Source organism: Hypoxylon fragiforme, assembly GCF_022984875.1.
Source record: "Hypoxylon fragiforme strain CBS 206.31 chromosome Unknown GGS25scaffold_6, whole genome shotgun sequence".
In the NCBI taxonomy this organism is placed as follows: Eukaryota; Fungi; Ascomycota; class Sordariomycetes; order Xylariales; family Hypoxylaceae; genus Hypoxylon; species Hypoxylon fragiforme.
The window spans coordinates 2,072,469-2,092,784 of record NW_026054761.1 but is presented as its reverse complement, the minus strand read 5'-3'; the positions used below and the strand labels follow the sequence as shown (position 1 = coordinate 2,092,784).

Here is a 20,316-nt window from a genome sequence, read left to right as displayed (position 1 = left end):
TTAATTACACTAACGTTTATCCACTTTTTCATAACATCCACACTTAACTTCTTATTATCACCACACCTAATATCCACTTATTATAACAAACTTTATACATTCATTATTTTACACTTATATAAATAACCGTTAAAATAATAAGCCCTTCCAAAAAAAAAAAGAAATTAACTACTACCCCAACTTTAAAGCTAAATCTTAAACGAAAATATAACCGCCTAACATAAAATACATATATTAAAAATAAATACAACGATAAAAAGGTAAACTTAAAAAGCATCGATAAATTAAATACCTTAATATTAAATACATATTATACAAAAACATTCCTAATATATAATAATAATTTTTATAATAAAAACCTTTAAAAGAAATATTAAATTAACTTTAACGATTAAAAAATAAAACATTTTAATAAATTAAATTAAACATTAAAATTAAAAATAACCGACTATTTTTTTAAACACGGCATATAAACTCCCGGTCGCGCTTTTACTAAGAAACTTAAAAAGGTTATTAATGTAAAAAAATTTCTTACACTATTAAAAAACAAGGCTATAAACGTAAATATAAAATACCTTATAATATTTATCTCTATAAAAAACCTTAATTATTGGAAAAAACTGCAATAAAATACGAAAAACATAAATAATATTAACTTAAAACGATCTTTTAAAAAAAATAACTAAAATAAAATTTCGAAAACTTATAAATAATAACTTATAAAATTAAATTAAAGCACTTTAAAAATTAAAATAACTATTACCACTTTAACCCCCGATATAAATAAATGAACTAGCTTAAATAAACTAAATAATTTATTTACTTTAAATAATTAAATTAAATAAAATCCAACTTTAACTCCAACTTTAAATTTAAAATTAAATCCAAATCCAAGCCAAGATTAAAGACTTATTATATCTAACCAATTCTTCGGTTATAACAATAATTACCTTTTATTTAATAATATAATTACTTTTTAATAAAAACTAATTATAAACCCTTTAATTTCACAACGTAACTTATAACCCTTTAACCTTTTAAACATAAACCTAAGTTTCCGATTAAAAATAACTAATTAAACTTAAAATAATTAGGACAATTAAAAATAAAACAATTAAAAGAACTAAGATAATAACTAATTAATAACCCCTTTTAAATAAAAACCGTCATATAAATAATAACCGTCGTATAAACCATAAAACTCGTAAGTAATTACTAACCTCGTTAAAATATATAATAACGATAAAATTAAATTCGGTAATAATAAATATAATATTTTTAACGAAAAGATAAAAATCTTTAAGGATATATATAATAAAATCGAAATTTTATCTTTAAATTACGTTACCGCTTACTTAACCATGTTAAAGAATCACGCCTTATAATATTATTATAATTAAATTACTTAAAAAAAACTTACTTAAAAACAAATAATCGCTAAAACCAAAAGTTTTTTCCATATTATTAAAAATTAACAAATATATATATATAAATAAAAAATAATTATAATTTATATTACGATAAAAAAAAATCCTAATAAAAATTTACCTACTTACCTCGATATATTAATTAAATATATCCAACGTCTCTAAAAAAAACTATTAATCGATTACATAAAAAATATTAACCTAAAAAATGACATAATTAACGCCGTTTAAAACCACTTAACTTTTAACATTATTATTTTAAAACTATTCGTTACATTTAAAAACATTTACTTTAACTTACGTAATATAACCAAAATTACCCACCGTTATAATACCTATAACTTATAATACCTCGCACCTAATAATTAATATTAAACTAATTAAACATATAAGAATAATAATAATAAACCTTAAAAAAACTACCGTCTTAAAAATACCTAATCTAAACGCCGTTATAATAATTAATAAAACAAAAAAAATAAAAAATACTTTATCTATAACAAGTTTAATTATTAATCAACGAAATATTTAATAAATAAACATAAAGCCAAAAAAAACAAATAACGTTATTACGTTTAAAAAATCGGAAAAAAAAATATAAATAAAGATTTTATTACCTTCCTTTTAAACTATAAAAGAATTAATATCGCCATAAACGACGATAAAAAACAAGACCAAATTAACTTTAACTCGTAATATGCTACCCATAAAAATTAAAACGATATTTACAATAATAATAAATAAAAACCAACCTTTTTAACATAATACTTAACCTAATATAATACTATTAATAATAAAAACATTACCAATATTTTTACAAATTAAATAATAATGTATGCTTTCATTAAAATTAATCTATTTAATAATAATAATTTAGAAAAGATAATAACCATAACCCCTTATAAAACTTCTAAAATACCAACCACATTCTACTTAAAAAACTAATATGCTAACGCCTTTTAAGGTATACTCCCCGATACGAGAATAACCGAGATATTATTAAGCGATAAACTTTAATTAAAAACCTTATAACAAACCCATTTAAATATCTAACTTAATATAACCACTGCTAATTAACATATAATTCGCTTTAAGGATAACTTAAAATAATAAAACCTAAGTATAACATAAATCCTAACATTATTTAAAATAATCCCGTTTTAAATTATACCCATAAACACCCCCTTTTTATTTTACTTAAAAGATATAAACCGATTAAAAATATACCTTAATAATATAAAAAACGTCCTTACCCACAAAAATAAAAATTACCTTATTATTTATAAATAAGGCTATTTATAATTCTTAATAAAACAAAAACGCTTTATCGCTTATTACCATTTAATAAAAAAAAAACTACGCCAAATACACCGACAATTCGGCTATCTAATAACCAAACGCCTTTATAATATCCTTATAAAAGCCGGATATAACGATATTAACCCTAAAATTATTAAGAAAATCACCAAATATTATCACTAATATTAACTACACGATAATACATTAAAAAGATTTAAATTTACCGTTAAAAATAACATCGATTTTAACCACACAATATATATTAACGTTATATACATTAATAGTTAATCGATATTTTATATTATCGATAAAATAACTTTATTCCAAGCCGCCAAATTCTTAAAAAACATATCCATAAAATAAACCTAAAACACCTTAAGAATAATTTAAATTAACACTTATTTAAAACCGCTTAACAATTTAATATTTAATATAAATATAAACTTCACGGCAAATAAGTTTAAAATAAATGTAAAAACCCTCGCCATTTCGATAGAAAAAATTCCTATAAAAACACATAACTCCATCGGCAAACTAGAACGATACTATAAACCGTTAAAACACGCCTATAAAATTATTTCCAAAAACATAAAAAAACATCGCATAAAACCATCCTACATTTTATAAATAGCTATAAAAGCCGTTAATAACATAATAAAACCCGATAATTTAGTTTTAACATTACTCGTTTTTAAGGCATATCCATAATTAATCGAAAGCTTACCACTTATATTATCGCTACACTAACAAATTACCGCTATTAAAAAAACCATAATAAAAATTTAAAAATTAAAGACATAATAATAAATAAATAAGACGCTTAATATATAAAACGGCTTAAATACATTAAACACCCTTAACCTTCCTTTATAATTAAAAATTTAAATGTTCCGAAAAAATAAAAACTAAAAAAAACCTTATAAATTAATAATATAAAACGGCAAAACGTACACCGTTTAAATTAATAATAAACCCGTTAAATTTAAAATAACTATTATAAAGCCTTATCACCGCGATAAAATTACGCATATCTCGATTAAATCCAAATCCGAAAATAAACCGAAAAATAAAAACGATTTAAACAAATACGTTTTAAAATAAACACCGGAATAAGATCTAAAACCACAAACACCTAAAAAAAAACGAAGACGTCCCCGTAATAACAAAAACAAACTAAAAAAAAATGCTACCAACATAACCTAAAAAAAAATCATTAATAAACAGCTATCGATATAATTACGTAACAAAGGCAAAATTACCACGCTGGAATAACCATTTAAAGCCTTTAATACTTAAGAAATTAAAAACTTAATTAGATAAAATATATTTTCATTTGAAAAATACGACCATATTAAACACGGTAATATCCAAATATTTAATTCATAAATCGTCCGTAAAATTAAAAGTAAAATAATAAATAACTTATATAAAAAATCAAGACTTATTATCCAAAAACATAATAACGTAAAAAAATAAGTAATATTAACCTAATCACCAATAATTTAACAAATAAGCTAATAAATTATTACGACTCTTACCCCTACATTATTATAAAAAGACATAATTATCTAATTATATAACGTTACGCAAATATATATATAATTTAATACGCCTTTTAATCGTAAGCTTTTAACATAATTACCTATTAAACTTATTCTAAAATACCTAGAAAATATTATTATAATAATTCTTAAACCGATTTATAAGATTACCGAAACTAGAACATATTAATAAGCTACTTATTTTAAACATTATTAAAAACGACTTAATATAAAAACCTTAACCTATAACCCTTATTTACTTGTCATAAAATCAAATAAACGTTTTAATTTAATCGATATATAAACCAATAACACCCTCGATATCTCCAACAAATAATTCGACCGCCTTAAAAATAAAAAATTAAAAAAAACCAAACTTTTAATTAAACTTAAAACTTACCTTACCGATAAAAAACCCTTAATCTTTAATAATTATATTCTATTTAAAAATATAAACGAATCACTATATTTACGTTAAAAAAAGCAGGGAAAAAAAATTACCCTTATTAAAAAATCTATTAACGATACTACCTAATAATATATCCAATAAAAAGCCTATAACGCTTATATCGCCACCATATATCAACCAAAAACAACTTATAATATATTTAAAATAATATAACATAAAAAACCTAAAAAAAACGAAATTACCTAATTAAACAATAAACTTTAATAATAACTTAAAAACCTAAATAAAAAACTTTAATATATTCCTTTTAACCTTTTAAATATTAAACTATTTTTATTTATAAATAAATCCTTCGTAAATAATAAAGACTTAAACTCGTAAATAAATTATATAATCGCTCTCGAAAATAAATTAATAAATAATAACGTAATAAATAATAAATTCTTTAAAATAAAAAACAACCTTATACATTAAAGCTTAATAAAATGTCGAAAAGTTATTAAAAATGTCCTCGTTAACAAGATATACGCAATGATCCATGGTGTTAATATAGGAATTACCCTTAATAAAACCCTTACAATAATCTTAAACCAATAAGACATCCCGCTAATAATTCCAATCGTAATTTATATTAACTCTTTCTCCCTATATAAATGCTTAATCAAACTAAATATTATTAAAAAAAAAAAGTTAATAATTAACATTATATCATTACACTAATTATATAAACGTTAGAAAATCGTAAAAATCTAATAAATCCAAAGAAAAAACAACCTAATTAATATTATAACTAAAATAAAAGTTAATAAAACATTAAAAACATTTATTAATATTAACTACCTCACGCTATAATTATAAAAATAAGTTAAAAAAAGTTAATACATTAAAATAAAAATAAAAATACATAAAATAATAAACTAAAATAATAAACTAAAACAATAAACACGAAAAAAGAAAAAATAACCAATAAAAATTATGGAAAATAGTCACATAACCCACATAATCCGTACCCATTTTTATAACTTACTTCAATTAAGAAAAAATCTTTAATCCTTTCCATCCTACTTAACAACTTCAACTACATTCATAATTCTAACCTTTTATTTACAACCCACCGTAATCATAAAACCACCTTATCTATTCCAACAATTCGTTAATAATAAAATACTTATTAAAATATCTTATACAATACTTAAACATTTTTAATTAAATATAACAATAAAGAAATACTTATTTTTAAATAATTTATTATATTAATATTAAAAAATATTAACTTATTAAGCTTCTTTTATAACAATATAATTTATGTTAAAAAAAAGCTTTACGTAAATTTATTTAAGTATATAAAAGAAAGTTAATTTAAAAGAGTAAAAGTTTATAAGTATTTTCTTTTTTATTAATATTTAAAAAAACGCTTAATTAAATTATTAAACTTAATAAAAACGACATAAATATTATATAATAATTTTATTACAATTATTATAAATTAAATAAAAGAATAAAAAAAAACGTATATTTTTTATTAAATATTATAAATAAAATTTAAAAAGTTAATAAATATAAATGGTATTATTTTATCGATTTAAAGGATAATTTTTAACATATTTTTATATATCCCCTCGATTAAAAGAAAATTACGTTCGTTATATTATTTAAACTATATAAATAAATAATAATATTCTTTAACTTATATAATGCTTTAATAATATTTTAATCGTTTATGAAAGAAATACTTTTATTATTAAAAGCATTTATATTTAAATTATTAAACGATATTTTAATTTAAGGCGATATAATTAAATAATTTAATAAACGTATTAATTTGCTTTTTTAACGTTTTAAAAAGTATGATATAATAATAAATTTGTAGAAATTATAAATATTTATTAATAAAAATATATTTCTCGGGTTTATAATTTTAGAAAAAGGTATTAAAATAAATTTTAATAAAATCGTTATAATTTAAAATAAATTAAAACTTAAGATTATAATAAACATATAAGGTTTTATTAATATAATAAGCTATTTTTATAACTTAATTAAAAATTATTCCTTAAAAAGTAGCGTTTTAATTAATTTATCAAACGGTTTAAAAAAGTTTAAAATTAAGTTAATTAAAGTAATTAAAATTATATAAAAAAGGATTTATAATTTTATAACCTTAACGTTAATCGTAAAATTTTTCGATTAAAAAAGATTATATGTTTTAAAAATTAATAATTTTAAAGCTTATATTAAAACGGCGTTATTATAATCATATTTATACGAAAAACGTTTAACGTTTTATTTAATTATATATTTCTTAAAAAAGTTAAACGTTATTTAAAAACGATACTTTACTTAAGAAAAAAAATTATTAACGGTTATATTATCGTTATAATATTAATGACATTAAGTTAAAAATAATAATGTAATTATTATAATTAATTATAAATTTTTAAAAATAATTAATAATAAAATAAAATAACTTATAAAAATATTACGTTTTTTTAATATTATTAAACATTATAATATAAGAATTTTATATTAGCTCGATAAAGTAAACGTTTTTATAAATTATTTATCAAAATTACTTAAAAAAAAAAAAACGAGTTTACTTAAAACTAAAATTTAAATCGTTAAATATTTATATAAATTATTTAGATATAACTTTTAAATCGTTTTTAAATATTTACATTATAACGTATTATTATTACTTGTAATTAATAAAAATTAATGTCGAAAATATTTTATTATTATAAATAACTTACTTATAAAAATTATTAAATATAAATAAATATTAAATAACGTTTTATACGAAAATAAAACAATAATTTTAATAAAAATAATTTAATAAATAATTAAATCGCATAAATTGTTAAAAAAATTATAAGAAATTTATAAATAATAAGGTTACGTATTAATCGACGTAATGCTTTAAAATATTAATAAAAAATGAGCAACACTAAATCCGCAGTAGGAGTACATGCATTTCGTCCGCAGTACTACCTGATCTCCCACACAAATTGGGTGCGCGCACAAGTACCTCTGCCACACCCAATTCAACGACACATCAAACCCACTCCAGCCCATCCAAACAATTTTTCAAAAATCACGAAAGACATCTATCTTTGTCGCCTCGACGAGACGGATTGATTGATATATGTTTCAGATCTCCAATAATTGTATTGATTGAGATATCGGTTGATCTTTGATTGATCTCTTCGGGCCCTACTGTGTCTTGTCCTCAATCAGGGTGGTAAGGGAGGTGGTCCATGCGCGGTACCGGTCGCAACTTCAACCTTGAATAACTCTTCCAATAGAGTAGCTACAAACGTGCAACCAGGCTCATTGTGGTCCTTGAGTCGGGCCCTTCAATTTGAGATCTTCAATTGAAAATTTGAAGATGGTTTGGACTGGTCGCAATTGATTGACAGCTTGGTGTGTACTGGAGCCGCCGGAGCTGCGCTACTAGCGCCATACTGCGGACAAAAAGCTAAGTACTCCTACTGCGGATTTAGTGTTGCTCTATTTTAAATCCTTTGAGACATTATTTTAATTTACTTTTAATAAATTATATTCTCAAATGTTATCGACTTATATGGATTTTATGATCTTAAGATACGAAACCCCAAATCCTAGCATAAAGAACTAAAGAAGCATATCACTGCCTCCCATATTACATATATAGATAGTACTATGCACATAATAGGTAGTACATACATGTAACATCAAGGGTTATATCGAACTTAAAGGTTAGGTAAGTTTAAATATTACCTACATAGTATCTTATTTGAATAGGTAGGTACAATACATACAGTACTTATTACTTAGGCTACTAGGTACAGCATTATACATGTAGTTGCAGTTGCTTGTTTCGGCTGACGACAGGGGTTTGTGTGGCAATCACGTTGAAACGACCCAATGACGTCGTCTGTGAGGCCTCTTGTAAATTCCAGCCTTGTACCAAGAAGCGCTTGTGTCTAACTTTAAGCGCCCAGAGTTCGTTGCTTCATCTACAATTAGCAACAATTTACCTAGTACTCACTCACTTAGTACCCAGGTTAGTAGTAGGTAATAAGGGAGGATATTTATGGATCATGTGTGATTCAATATTGTCCTAATCTTGCCATCTTTGCTATCTTGTTTATTTCGCATTCTTTATTCTTGTTGGTTACGTTCGATATCATTACATCGTTACCTAGTATATACCTTTTACCCTACATACCTCTATACCTATCTACCTACCTAGGTAGTATTGTTCATGCTGCTTCGACGTTAGAGATTGTAAATTCGAAGACAGAACCTTGACCTTCCTAATCTCTACCCCGCCCATCTGCTACGTCCTCCAAAGTCGAATTCCTTTGCGCCGTCTTACTCATAGCTTAAGCGCTAAGATGGCATCTGGACATCATGTAAGCTACTGTGATATTGCGCCCATCCGAGAAGAGGGAAAACGTGCGCGGAGCTCTTTGTGATTCCAAGATTTGCAACAACTGACATGACGGCTTCAATAGGACCCCAAGTTGCTATACGCCATACCAGGCGTTTTGGCCTACCACCTCGCCTACGGCAAGGAAGAATCACTTACGCCCGCTGGACCGCAGACGCTATCGCTGTTAATGGTCCCGACGTCTTCCCCCTTTGCCGATCCCGCCTTAGGCAATCAGGATGGAGAATCAGCCGAAGACTTCTACCTCCATCTACATCTACCACCCGAGCTAGACATTCCTCTACCCGCGACTACCCAGATTTATCACCAACCTCCCAGAAGCTACCTGATCCCTAGATGGGACCTTGGCCCCGATAGCGGTGCCTTTACGCGCATCGAATTTCCTCCAGTCGGTAGTCGAGAAGGCCTTCAAGAGGATGTTGATACCTTTGAGACCATTCTGGCGCAATGTACCGCTTTCCTCGAAAGGGCGCCACCACCGAAAACAGCGACAAAGGAGAAGGAGAAGTCATCCTCGTCGACGCCAAAGAGTTCTACTAGATCATCACCAACTACATCCAAATCTAAGCTTGCTGCATCAGAGCAGCTTCCAGCATACAATCCAGCCACTTACAAACCTGGAGAGGCTTATGCAAAGGGTAGTCGGAGTTCTCAGCCAAGCGGCCAGATCGTACTGGTAGATGAAGAGGATGGCAGTGTCATTGGGGAACTATCAGAAGGGTACCAGGTTGTCGAGTCCGGCGTGAAGCCGGGTTCTAAAGGTAACAAGCACCCACCCCCCTAAGTCTCACGCAGCAATGCTTATTAGTTCTAACTATAGATCCTGTCGAGATTACTCTGCCCAATGAAGGGTCGAATAAGCTTTCTGTAGTTCCTGCATCCGCGGAACTGCTGGAGATGGAACTACATCCAGCTTACCAAAAGTCGTTTCTCGTTTCCAAGGCTGCATATGCATCTCGATTGATCATAACAACCTCGGACCTTGTTTCTAACGCCATGCAAAGTGGGTCAGAAACCTTTGTTAAGAAAACGAAACCTCTAGAAAGGGCCGTTACCTTCACGCCGGCTACACATGAGCGAGTCCGCCGGATAGGTAAGTTCTCGGGTGGGGTGGCCGATCTATCGTCCAAGACGGTCGGGCAGGTGACCAAATTGGCTCAGAACGTAGGAGCTACAGTTGCAGGGCGTGGTGTTAAAGAAGGCAAGCGAGGATACGGTCCAGATGGGAAACCACTCGAAAGTTTCAAGCCTGGACTGCTGAACAAGAGCTTGATGGCTTTCACAACTGTTGCTGATGGGATTGATCATGCTACGCGCAATCTTCTGAATTCGGCATCAACGACAGCAACAACTATGGTCGCTCATAGATGGGGTGCGGAAGCGGGAGAAGTGTCAAAACATCTTGGCGGGAGCGTTAAGAATGTCGGCCTGGTCTATGTGGATGCCACTGGAGTTTCTCGAAAGGCAATTATCAAAGCCGTCGGGAAAGGTATGGTGGTTGGAAAGGTTAAGGGGGGAGGGGAAATCATCGTGGGAGACGACACTGGTAGCCCAGAACCGACGAAAGGGTCAACTGGCTCAAATGCTAATCTAGTTGCGGAATCGGCGAGCATCAGTGGTTCTTCAGAGAGCAGGACACCAAAGCGTTCCTAGATTACTTTGAATGAATGAATGTCTAGGTATGACTATCAATATGGTATGAAACAATGTCAAGAACGAATAAAGCAAAAAAGATTCAAAGCAGTGAGCGAGTCTGCAAGGGAAGCGAGGGCAGGGCCTTGATAGCTCATATTGTATAATATTAGAGTCGGAATACATTTAGTCCAATGTTTTATATATACCCCTACCTACATTATACATCCATGGATACACCATTGATCAACATTGAATACCTACCTATTCAATATTGAAGTTGTCAGCATTCAAATGTTTCTTGGAAGTTGGTGTAGGTACGGAAGTACCTAACTAGATACTACCTAGTACCTAGTACTGTGTAGGTACCTAGGTGTGCAATTATGAAAGAGTCACGTGCTTCACTCTATTATCGACGCGCTTTCTACCTATTACCATAGCACTGTTGAAGCAAGCAGGCGCGACAATCTTAATTACCAGGGTTATTGTACAATGCCTAGGGTGCATAGTAATAGTAACGACAACTCGGTATTTTCATGCTTTCAACAACAAGATGAATTACATCAGCAACTCTGAATTGATCAAAATAAAGTGAGAAAGAAAAAAGGGAAAAAGGACAAAATACGAATGCAGGGTGTATGTCATATCTACTAGGTTAGGTACCTACTTAATACCTAGCATCACCTAGCATCACCTTCATACTTGAACCGACTCGACATTCACAATACCTACCTATCACGGCGGATCGTGGCTTTACCTACTTGGATCCATGTGTCGTTACGAATGTCTCGGTTCCATAATTCTTCTAATCCAAGATATTAACGATAAGATCCGGTCTAAGAAGCCTCCACATGCATTACAAGGGTTGGACTCTCTTCCCTAGCAGCCCCTACAACGTACATGGGAGTTGAAAGAGTCTCTTCCATGGATATCACTTCTAACACCATCATAGTCCTTCTCCTCCACAATGCTCCATGAGATCCTGCTCTCCCTGTCGGGGCACCCCTCGCCTCTACTCAGACACGACTATACACATTCCGCAGCACAATCCATCTTGTCCCCGCCAGAGCGAGAGCTACTGAAGACGGCCGGACACCTAAGTGATCTTCACTGCAAGCTCATAAGCTATACAGCTCAGATAAGCGCTACTCATCCTTCTATCATTTGCCGCGCCGTATCAACCTCCATCAACTCAATCTATCTCGCTGCATTTCAGAGGAAGGTATTAGAAGTAGAAGATAGCATCCTTCGAAAAGATGCTTCTCTCGTAGGCGCTTACAACATTGTGCCCTTAACCGCCGTCATTGGTGAATTCTCCGGTTGGACCCGCCGGATGGAATGGTTGTGGGATCTGGTACAATTTATGCTCAAGGAAGACGGCGGCTCACCTTGCCAGGCCGCACAGCTCATCAATAAACTGCGCGATGAGCTTCAGACTGGCTACGCCGATGTTGGGGAGGCTGCGCTTAGTCTTATCAGAGTAGCAGAAACCGCCTGGTTGAAGCAGGTTTCGGCCTGGGTCCTCTATGGCCGGATTCCTACGTTAGGAAATGTGGATTTCTTTATTCGAAAGAACGAAGATGACGAACGGGTGAGACCCTTGATATTACTTGTACTTATTAGGATTCGTAGCACTGATAGGAATAGGGCTTCTCAATCGAGCAAGGTTTATTACCGACATTTGTGAGGCTATCGACGGCTAATTCGATGCTATTCATTGGAACCTCATTGCATCGGGTCAAAACTAGAAGCAGCATAGAACCAAGCAATAATGGACTCGACCACCTCTCATCCCAACTTCAAACTTTTGCCGATTTATCGTCACCCCTCAATAGCGCAGCTTTTTCCAGAGCCATCACGTCCATCCGGCTGACGTTGTCTCGGACGACCTTGCAGAAGCTGTTGCCGTTAGCTAGAGTTATTGAGATGCTGACTCTATTTCGAAATTTCTTTCTACTCGGCCGAGGCGAATTTGCGATGGCCCTTACACAGCAAGCCGATGAAGTAATCCGTAGTCGATGGCGGCGCGCTGACAATCTTGCTTATGAGAAACGGTACGGGCTCAGCAATGTGACAGTTAAAGAAGGTGAGGTTTCCGCGGTTCTCACCAAGACCTGGGCTTTATTAGGCTCTATGCAAGGCCAGCATGCCGAAGAAGACGAAGAGCTCGAAATAGCAAGAGACGTGCTGCGCCTGAATCTATCCAAAGCTAAAGCAACAACGCCGATGAAGGGAAAGTCTAGTACAAGTAGCTACAAACAACCCAGCGGCATCACTAGCACTCCATTCCGAAACCTCCTCTTCTCTGTCCCTGTAGTTCTCACATCGCAAATCCCACCACCACTAGACCTATTTTTGACTGCGTCTGACGTTCAAATCTACACGTCCATCAACTCATACTTACAATCGATTCGCCGCTCTCATCTTCATCTTACAGACTTATGGAAAATAACCTCCCTTCGCCGTCACCATCCACCACCTCCTCGGCCCCCATACAGCAACACAAAGGGGGGTATCGCAAGAACTCGTACCCTTCGTGAGCGATGGTCCGCTCGTTCTTCTACCATGCGAAGCGCGTGGAGCACAAGCAGCGCAGCAATATTTTTCTTGGCTGAAACCGAAGCATACCTCCAAGTTGAAGTCGTTGAGGGTCTCTGGGACGACTTCCACCAGTGGCTGGTGGCGGGACAACACGACACGACGCCCTCTTCATCCAGCGATCCTTCGACACATCATACCAATACCTTCGACAAGGAAGAGAACAGACATTCTGACCACAATGACCCGGCTAGTCCGTCCAATCTAAACGAAACCCCGACAAAACCCAACTCAGGAACACCACATCATGACCCAGAAACCCTCGCCACAGCCCACCGCCTTTATCTGCGCACTCTAACGCGACGCCTCCTTTTAACCCAACCCTCCTTCACAGACGCACTGTACGAGCTTCTCGTGCAAATCGACCACCTGGTCGCCCTCGTGCACCGGCTCCACGGCATCTGGACTTCAATGGATCTCGAGGCCGACGAGGGTGTCGTGGATGCCTTCTCCGACCTCGGCGCTGAGGAAGCTGACGTGCGTGTCAATATCCGCGACGTGGAGCGTAAGGTCAAACTCAATGTCGAGGGTGTCGTGAACACCCTCCGCACGCTGAGCATGGACTCGGCATTCATGGCTGAGCTCGAGGGAGACGATGACGAAGATGGGGGGCCGGACGGTGACGGCTCGGGCCTGGGACCCGGAGCGGGGCTTGGCGATGATGTAGGGGGAGTAGACGAGGGAACGGGGTACGCGCCAAGACGCACGGGGGGTATCGATAGATTGCTGATGAAGCTGGATTTCGGCGGGTGGTTCGATGCCGGAAAGACGCGTGGCAACGATGGGATGGTGGATTTTGACGAGTTTTGATGACGGGGGGGATGTGAGATCGTTTTACCTACCTAGTTCATATAGGTGCCTGCCTACCTACCTGCTTAGGTGGGTAGTAGATAATAGGCAGGTATGAATAGTATGTCTATGCTGCCTAGGAATTGGAACTTCTATTAATATCACCACCACTACTACTCCTACTACTAACTGCTACTGTCTACCTACTCCGTCATATCCGTTCTTCGTATGAGCTAGAGGAAGATCATCATCGTCGTCATCGTTGTTGCTATCAGTTCGTGGACGGATGGATGGATGTTTAGCTGTAGGCTTCCAGTTGGCTGGCCTAGATTAAGTACCTGGACTCAAGAAGATACCTCGAGATATCAACTTATACTTCAATGTCGATCACTCGGTACTAGGGATGGTATAACAAAGAACGACTGCATACATGCTATTTAGAGAACGTGTTCATCTACCTATCTGTTATGGTGGGTAGGTAGGTAGGTAGGTAGGTAGATATCTTGTATGTTAAAGCAGCGGTCCTGGTTCTCGTGTACCTGCGTACAAAACCAACCTTAACAAGTAAAAACGTTGACGTTTTAGATGAGTGAACTACATGTACATACCTATGTAGGTTAATATGTATTATGTGTAGGTATGTAGTGTCACGGAAGATTACCCGAAACTGATCAACCTCCATTACCACCTACCTACCTACCTACCTACTCTCGACGAATATATACCTACCTACTTCGCAAGTTTATATAGGTAGGTACGTATGTAGGTTAGAAACTTCTGGAACCCTACATACCTCCTACATACTATACGCCAAGTAATCCGGGCGCTCCGATGGATCAACATCATAGGGCCATCAAAACGATCGATCATCTCGCGGTTCCAAGAAAACACACAACACAACACAACACAACACAACAATTTGAGCACGGACTTAAGATAGTAGGTTAGGTAGGTAGTACCAATGATATAGTTAGACATAGATTGTATATCCTCGTAGCGATGACGACGATTGATGAATTTATTTTATGCACTTGAGCTTGAGGCCCTTTGGTAGGTAGCTTGGTAGGTAAAATAAACGATCAACATATACAAGTCGAAAAAAGTAGTTCTGTCTCTCTCTCTTTCCCGAAGGGATGAAGAAGATTGATGAAAAAAAAAAAGCATTTGCCCCATACACCAAACCGATGATGATGATGATGATGATGATGATGATGATTTCCCCTTATGCTCCGAAACCCCCCGAATGTCCCAATGCCCATTAATGAAGTTCCCCAAAGATAAAACAAATGGAAACGAAGTTTCGACCGAAGTTTGAAAACCAAAACCAAAAAAAAGGTGTGGAAGATTTATACACTGAAGTTCCAATTCTCCTGAGGTATGTATGTAACAAAAAGCCGACTTAAGTATGCATGCGTGTGTGTGTGACGCCTTTCGCTATATCGCCCGCCCAAAATATAAAATGCAAAAATGCAATGCATACTTATGATCTCATATAGATAGAGGTATATATATATAAACATTGAAAAAAGACCAATGAAAGAACAAAAGGTGACGCCGGACGCTCATTGCTGTGGTATTTCGTACGACTCAATATTTTGGTCGTTGATGTTGTTTGACTGGTATAACAAAGGGAATCGAGATCGGGTAGAAGATGGTGGGTATAATTGTGGTATCGTGTAGCGTTATTGTGTAGATATGGTGTGGGTGAATGAGATGGTTGGTCCGTGGATGAGAAGAAGAAAAAAAAAGACCGTAATACGTAAAACATAACTTTTTGGTAACATAAGACGTGGCGTTATTGCTATTGCTATCGTCAATCATCAATTCGTCGCTCGATATTTTTTGTGACCGGAGACGGTCGGTGTGCCTTTTCTAATTTTTGGTCTTTTCTACTCGCTCGTAAACTGGGGATACGGTGCCGCGTGTTGGGAAAAGAAGGTATATGCCCTCGACGGATATGTCGTCAAAGGTGTCGTGGTTGTAGATAGTAGAGTGAATGAAGGTTGAGTGAATGGAGTCGAGTGAACGGAAATAAGAAATGTGGCGGCCTGGTTCCGCATGTGTGAGTTGTAGTATAGGATGGCTCCTTCATAGTTAGGGTATGTATTTTCTATCGTTAACCGATTCTCAGCAAGCAGCTACAGCCTTTTGAAACCGTAATGGGCTTGGGTGATGATCCGAATTCCGGCGCGCAAACATCTGTTGTACAAATGCTTTCGGGCTAACGTCCAGAGACCTGGACATGAGTGGGAGTCCAATGCGGTGGACCTTCTTCGTCTGCCAACGTTCCTTGATGCAATCGTCGACAAGTGCCATTAGACCAGTTGCAACGACAATGCTAGCACCAACTGTTAGTAAAGATAAAAAAAAATTGAAAAAGAAAGAAAAGGATATAATCAACTTACTCGGCAACGTCAGTCTTGGCATCAATCAACTTCTCGTCGCTGATCCACATGTGACAAGGAGGTACCCAACCGCCGGCTTGCTCATCGGCATCAATTTGGGTTGGTGATCGGGTTTCGGGAACGATGTGTGCTACAGGCGTGTGGTTCTGACCATCTCGGAGGAGGTGGTATGAGACGGAATCCGTAAGCCTGTCCCACACTCGCTTCCAAGAGTACTTGTGACCCCACCATTCAAACTCATATCTCTTAGTGTTCTTGTTTCCACATCGTGAGATATCGACGCGAGCGTAGTTGGAGAATTCGAGTTTAATTGTGTTCGTAGCCATAGGGCGAACCTTTTGCTTCTTGTCGATGGGGATGGCACTAGTCATGCCATCCGTAGAGTCCGAGTCGGCGGAGGTAGCAGAATGGCTCGTTCCGGGTCGGGTCTTAGGTGAAAAGACCGAACCACCAGTGGGAGCCCGGGTAACCTGCGGCCTCCTTGCTAAAGATTTCATTGCATTCGACATCGACCGCTTTAATTTGGGACGAGCTGTGATGGTGGGCTCGATATATTTGCGTTTCGAGTTGCATACTTCGCGGCCAGAATCCCGGCAATACCGTCGGAGAGAGAACTCGCGCTTGCTCAGGTCATACATTCTTAAGTGAAACAATTGGATCGTCTTCTTCCGTCTTCCCAAAACGACAGTGTCCACCCGCAGGTTCATGTTGCCGTCAGTTGTGAAGTCGTCGTGACGAATAGTCAACCTGTTCATAGAAGGGAACAGTGCAGCGAAATCCTCGGGGTTGGAAGGTCTGACATTAATTTCCTCAATGTCATGGCGGTAGGCGGGCAACGGGGGAATGTCCGAGTACTCTAGGCTCTCCTCCGCGTCCGAGTCGTCCTCGAATTCAGCACTCGAGGCCCGCGATGAATATGTGTCGACCGATGAACGTGGGTACAAGCTCGTGGCCGGTGACAGATCCTCCTCGTAGCATGGCGCCTGGAACTTGGGACTTTGGGATCCTGACTCCTTTGTGGACGGTCTAGGGCTGTCATACAAGGAGGTAGGGGTAGTGCTGGTTGAATCAAACGATTCACTGCTGTGCCTCGTGTTTTGGGTACTTGCGGTATGACAAGAGAAGTCGGTATCTCGTCTTCGTGCCATGATGAAGGGAGAGTTTGAAGTCATGTGTGCTGTTGAGTGAGTTTAGGAATTGCGGAAGGGTAGAGAGCTAGGTAGAGGGATAGAGGGGTCTTATATCAAGCTGGCTGGAAATAATGCGCCTGGCGATCTCAGGGTCCTGGGGCGGCGCGCAGTCGCAAGCGGGACACTTGGGATTCACGCAGTGGTGATTTGACCAGTTGCCCCACTGAGGCCTGATATAATGATCTTCTGTAAACGGACGCAAGGGTTTGTTTGAGAAGCTGCTCGACATGCGCCCAAACCGGGGAATAGACTCAGGTCCCGGTAGGATGCGTAGATGGTCAAGACTCGGAAAATGTATGGGGCCTATGATGGAATATGTAGGGTGAAATAGGGAATATGTGGACGTGGAAGAGGACTATAAGGACTATGTATGAAAACTTTGGATAAGTACGTTAGATACTTTGGTAATGGAGCGGGAGTTTATGCAAGAGGACCGACGCTGGACGAGATCCGTTATAAGAAAGCGAAGATGACTGGAGCAACATGGCACAACAAAAAGGGACATAAGATAGAGTGGAACGACGGGGAGGGCTTGAGTTGATGATATTGGTCGAAACTGAGCTGACGAAAGACATACGCCGGCAGGCGGAGAGCAGAAAACCAGGAGACGAAAACTGGCGGCACTACTAACCCTGCCGAGTACCCTGATACCTACTTGGGTAACTTAGGTAATTGTCACGATGTTGGCTGCATGGCCTACTATGTAGATAATATCAGTAATATACATATGATGTATGTATATGTGACTATTTGTAGGTATTGTATTGCTTGTGAGTACATACATATGTACGTACATACAGTACAATACATACATACATACATACATACATACATACATACCTACATGCTACCTCCATACCATGACAGAACATTCCTGTTGGTGGGGGTTCAAAAAGAGAGGCGGGAACCTGGCCAAGCCCAGACTATTACCTAGTACTAGGCTACCCAGGAATCTTGCCAGTGGGGGGCTTCTTTTTCCTCTCAAGTGCGATAGGATAGCGAGTCGAAACGAGACGGAGAGAGGTGGCACTCGGCACAGCAAAAGCTACGTAGGCCCGGCATGTACCTACTATATCGGAGGAAGTTATGCTTTCTTAAAACGTTGCACAATACTGTAAGTATGCATACATACCTAAGTAACATTGAGGTTGATGTATGCATCTTAGACCTTTTCAGTATTCCGTTCCATCATTCCGTTGCACAACTTTTTTTTCGAACATTGAAAGTATAATATGTATGTATGTAGATACAATACGTTCAATGTTCCCGGGATGGTGGCGAGCTTTCGTCGCACCACCATCATGTTAGGCTTTGTAAGCTTCCGCGGCTGCGCAGATGCTAGAAAACAGAAGCCATCGCATTGGCTTCAGCCTTTAACACTTGTAGGATCCGAAGATACTATCAATGGTGCTAAGGTAATGATGATCCTGCCACGGGATCAAAATTATATCTCTCTTGCGAATCGGGGTGTTGACAAGTTGTAGAAGAATTGGATCATTTTCTAACCGTGATACAAAGGGAGTAAAGGGGGAGGGGAGGAGGAGAAGAAAAGATTTGATTGAAGAATGTGTTAACCTAATAATTTGTTTTCTTGATAAAAAGATCCACGCTACTACCTAGTACTACCGTATAATACCTAGTACCCAGTAGTAACTGTAGTATGTGCATCTATGTACCTAAGAAGGAGCTCTCCAGGGCTATGGATTCTCCGATAGACAGATTACATTGTAGATCTATAGCTAGGTACTAGCGTGTCAGATACCTTAAACTATCAAGTGGGTTCAATGTTGATAACATTGAAGGGAAAGTGCATAGGGAAAGAGGGTATGTACATAGTACCATGGATGTAGTAGGGAAAGGAAGAAGAATGGAAAGAGTCATGGAAGCTTTTGTCTTAGATTTCCCCGTTGTCTTACCGATTGCATTGAAGGGAAATTAAACCTTTTTTTTTTTTTTCCTATTCGACTTGTGCGTACAAAATAATTCTCTTTTCAATTCTTGGTCAATGGACCGCCGCCATTTCTTGATAATCAGTATAATTCACGCATTGCAGTTGGAGCTTATCAACTTTTCGGCACCTCGATCCTGTTACACAACAGCTCACTTGCCTATTTACTAGGTATGCGATAGGCTACTAACATAATAGAGAATATACCATATTAGTAGATAAAATAATATTACGCTCAAGCCCAGAATGGTAACCGTTTCCGAACATCATACACCTTTTTTAAAACAAAAACTGTACCACTTTCGCGGTCTCGGTCAGTTCTCGTCAAAGATAGTCGGGAAAAGACGAAGCTTCTAGATATGCCTGCAGCATTTCTCGATCACAGCCTCAATAGTCCCGAAATAGTCGTGGATTCCTGAGTAATACTTGACCAATTCAAGTTTGGGATTTGTCAATGTCCCATATATCCTATATATTCTATACTAGGTACATACTTATCCCATATGTGAAAGCCACGCCTGCCACGAAGTCGGTCTACCGAGCCTTGTGAGACCGACAACAAGCTATACAACTCGTCATGTGAGCGGGTCGCAACAGAAGATCGAAACGGAGATCCAAAACTGCTGATACATGGTGCTCCGTTATG

The 20,316-nt window shown here is 36.0% G+C and overlaps 3 protein-coding genes across 3 annotated transcripts; 2 read left to right on the top strand and 1 right to left on the bottom strand.

The window, feature by feature from the left end:
- Positions 1-8,615: 8,615 nt before the first annotated feature.
- On the top strand, positions 8,616-11,005 carry GGS25DRAFT_495673 (senescence-associated protein-domain-containing protein). Its single transcript, XM_049261471.1, has 3 exons — positions 8,616-9,070; positions 9,173-9,869; positions 9,929-11,005. Exons 1-3 carry the CDS (start codon positions 9,053-9,055, stop codon positions 10,759-10,761), a joined length of 1,548 nt encoding a protein of 515 aa, XP_049115811.1. The 5' UTR covers positions 8,616-9,052; the 3' UTR covers positions 10,762-11,005.
- Positions 11,006-11,201: 196 nt separating this feature from the next.
- Positions 11,202-14,619, top strand: GGS25DRAFT_495671 (Spc97/Spc98 family protein). The gene is made up of 3 exons (XM_049261470.1): positions 11,202-11,604; positions 11,693-12,331; positions 12,388-14,619. The coding sequence occupies exons 2-3, from the start codon at positions 11,708-11,710 to the stop codon at positions 14,146-14,148; spliced, it is 2,385 nt and encodes a 794-aa protein (XP_049115810.1). The 5' UTR covers positions 11,202-11,604; positions 11,693-11,707; the 3' UTR covers positions 14,149-14,619.
- Positions 14,620-16,254: 1,635 nt separating this feature from the next.
- On the bottom strand, positions 16,255-17,680 carry GGS25DRAFT_522930 (uncharacterized protein; the record flags this gene model as incomplete). The annotated part of the gene is made up of 2 exons (XM_049264333.1): positions 16,255-16,465; positions 16,533-17,680. 2 exons carry the CDS (start codon positions 17,678-17,680, stop codon positions 16,255-16,257), a joined length of 1,359 nt encoding a protein of 452 aa, XP_049115809.1.
- Between the last annotated feature and the right edge of the window lie 2,636 nt (positions 17,681-20,316).

Coding starts and splice junctions, on each gene's coding strand:
- GGS25DRAFT_495671 (XM_049261470.1), top strand. CDS start 11,708: ATGCTCCATGAGATCCTGCTCTCCCTGTCGGGGCACCCCTCGCCTCTA. Junction 12,332..12,387: donor AGAACGAAGATGACGAACGG/GTGAGACCCTTG, acceptor TGATAGGAATAG/GGCTTCTCAATCGAGCAAGG.
- GGS25DRAFT_495673 (XM_049261471.1), top strand. Junction 9,870..9,928: donor CGTGAAGCCGGGTTCTAAAG/GTAACAAGCACC, acceptor TTCTAACTATAG/ATCCTGTCGAGATTACTCTG.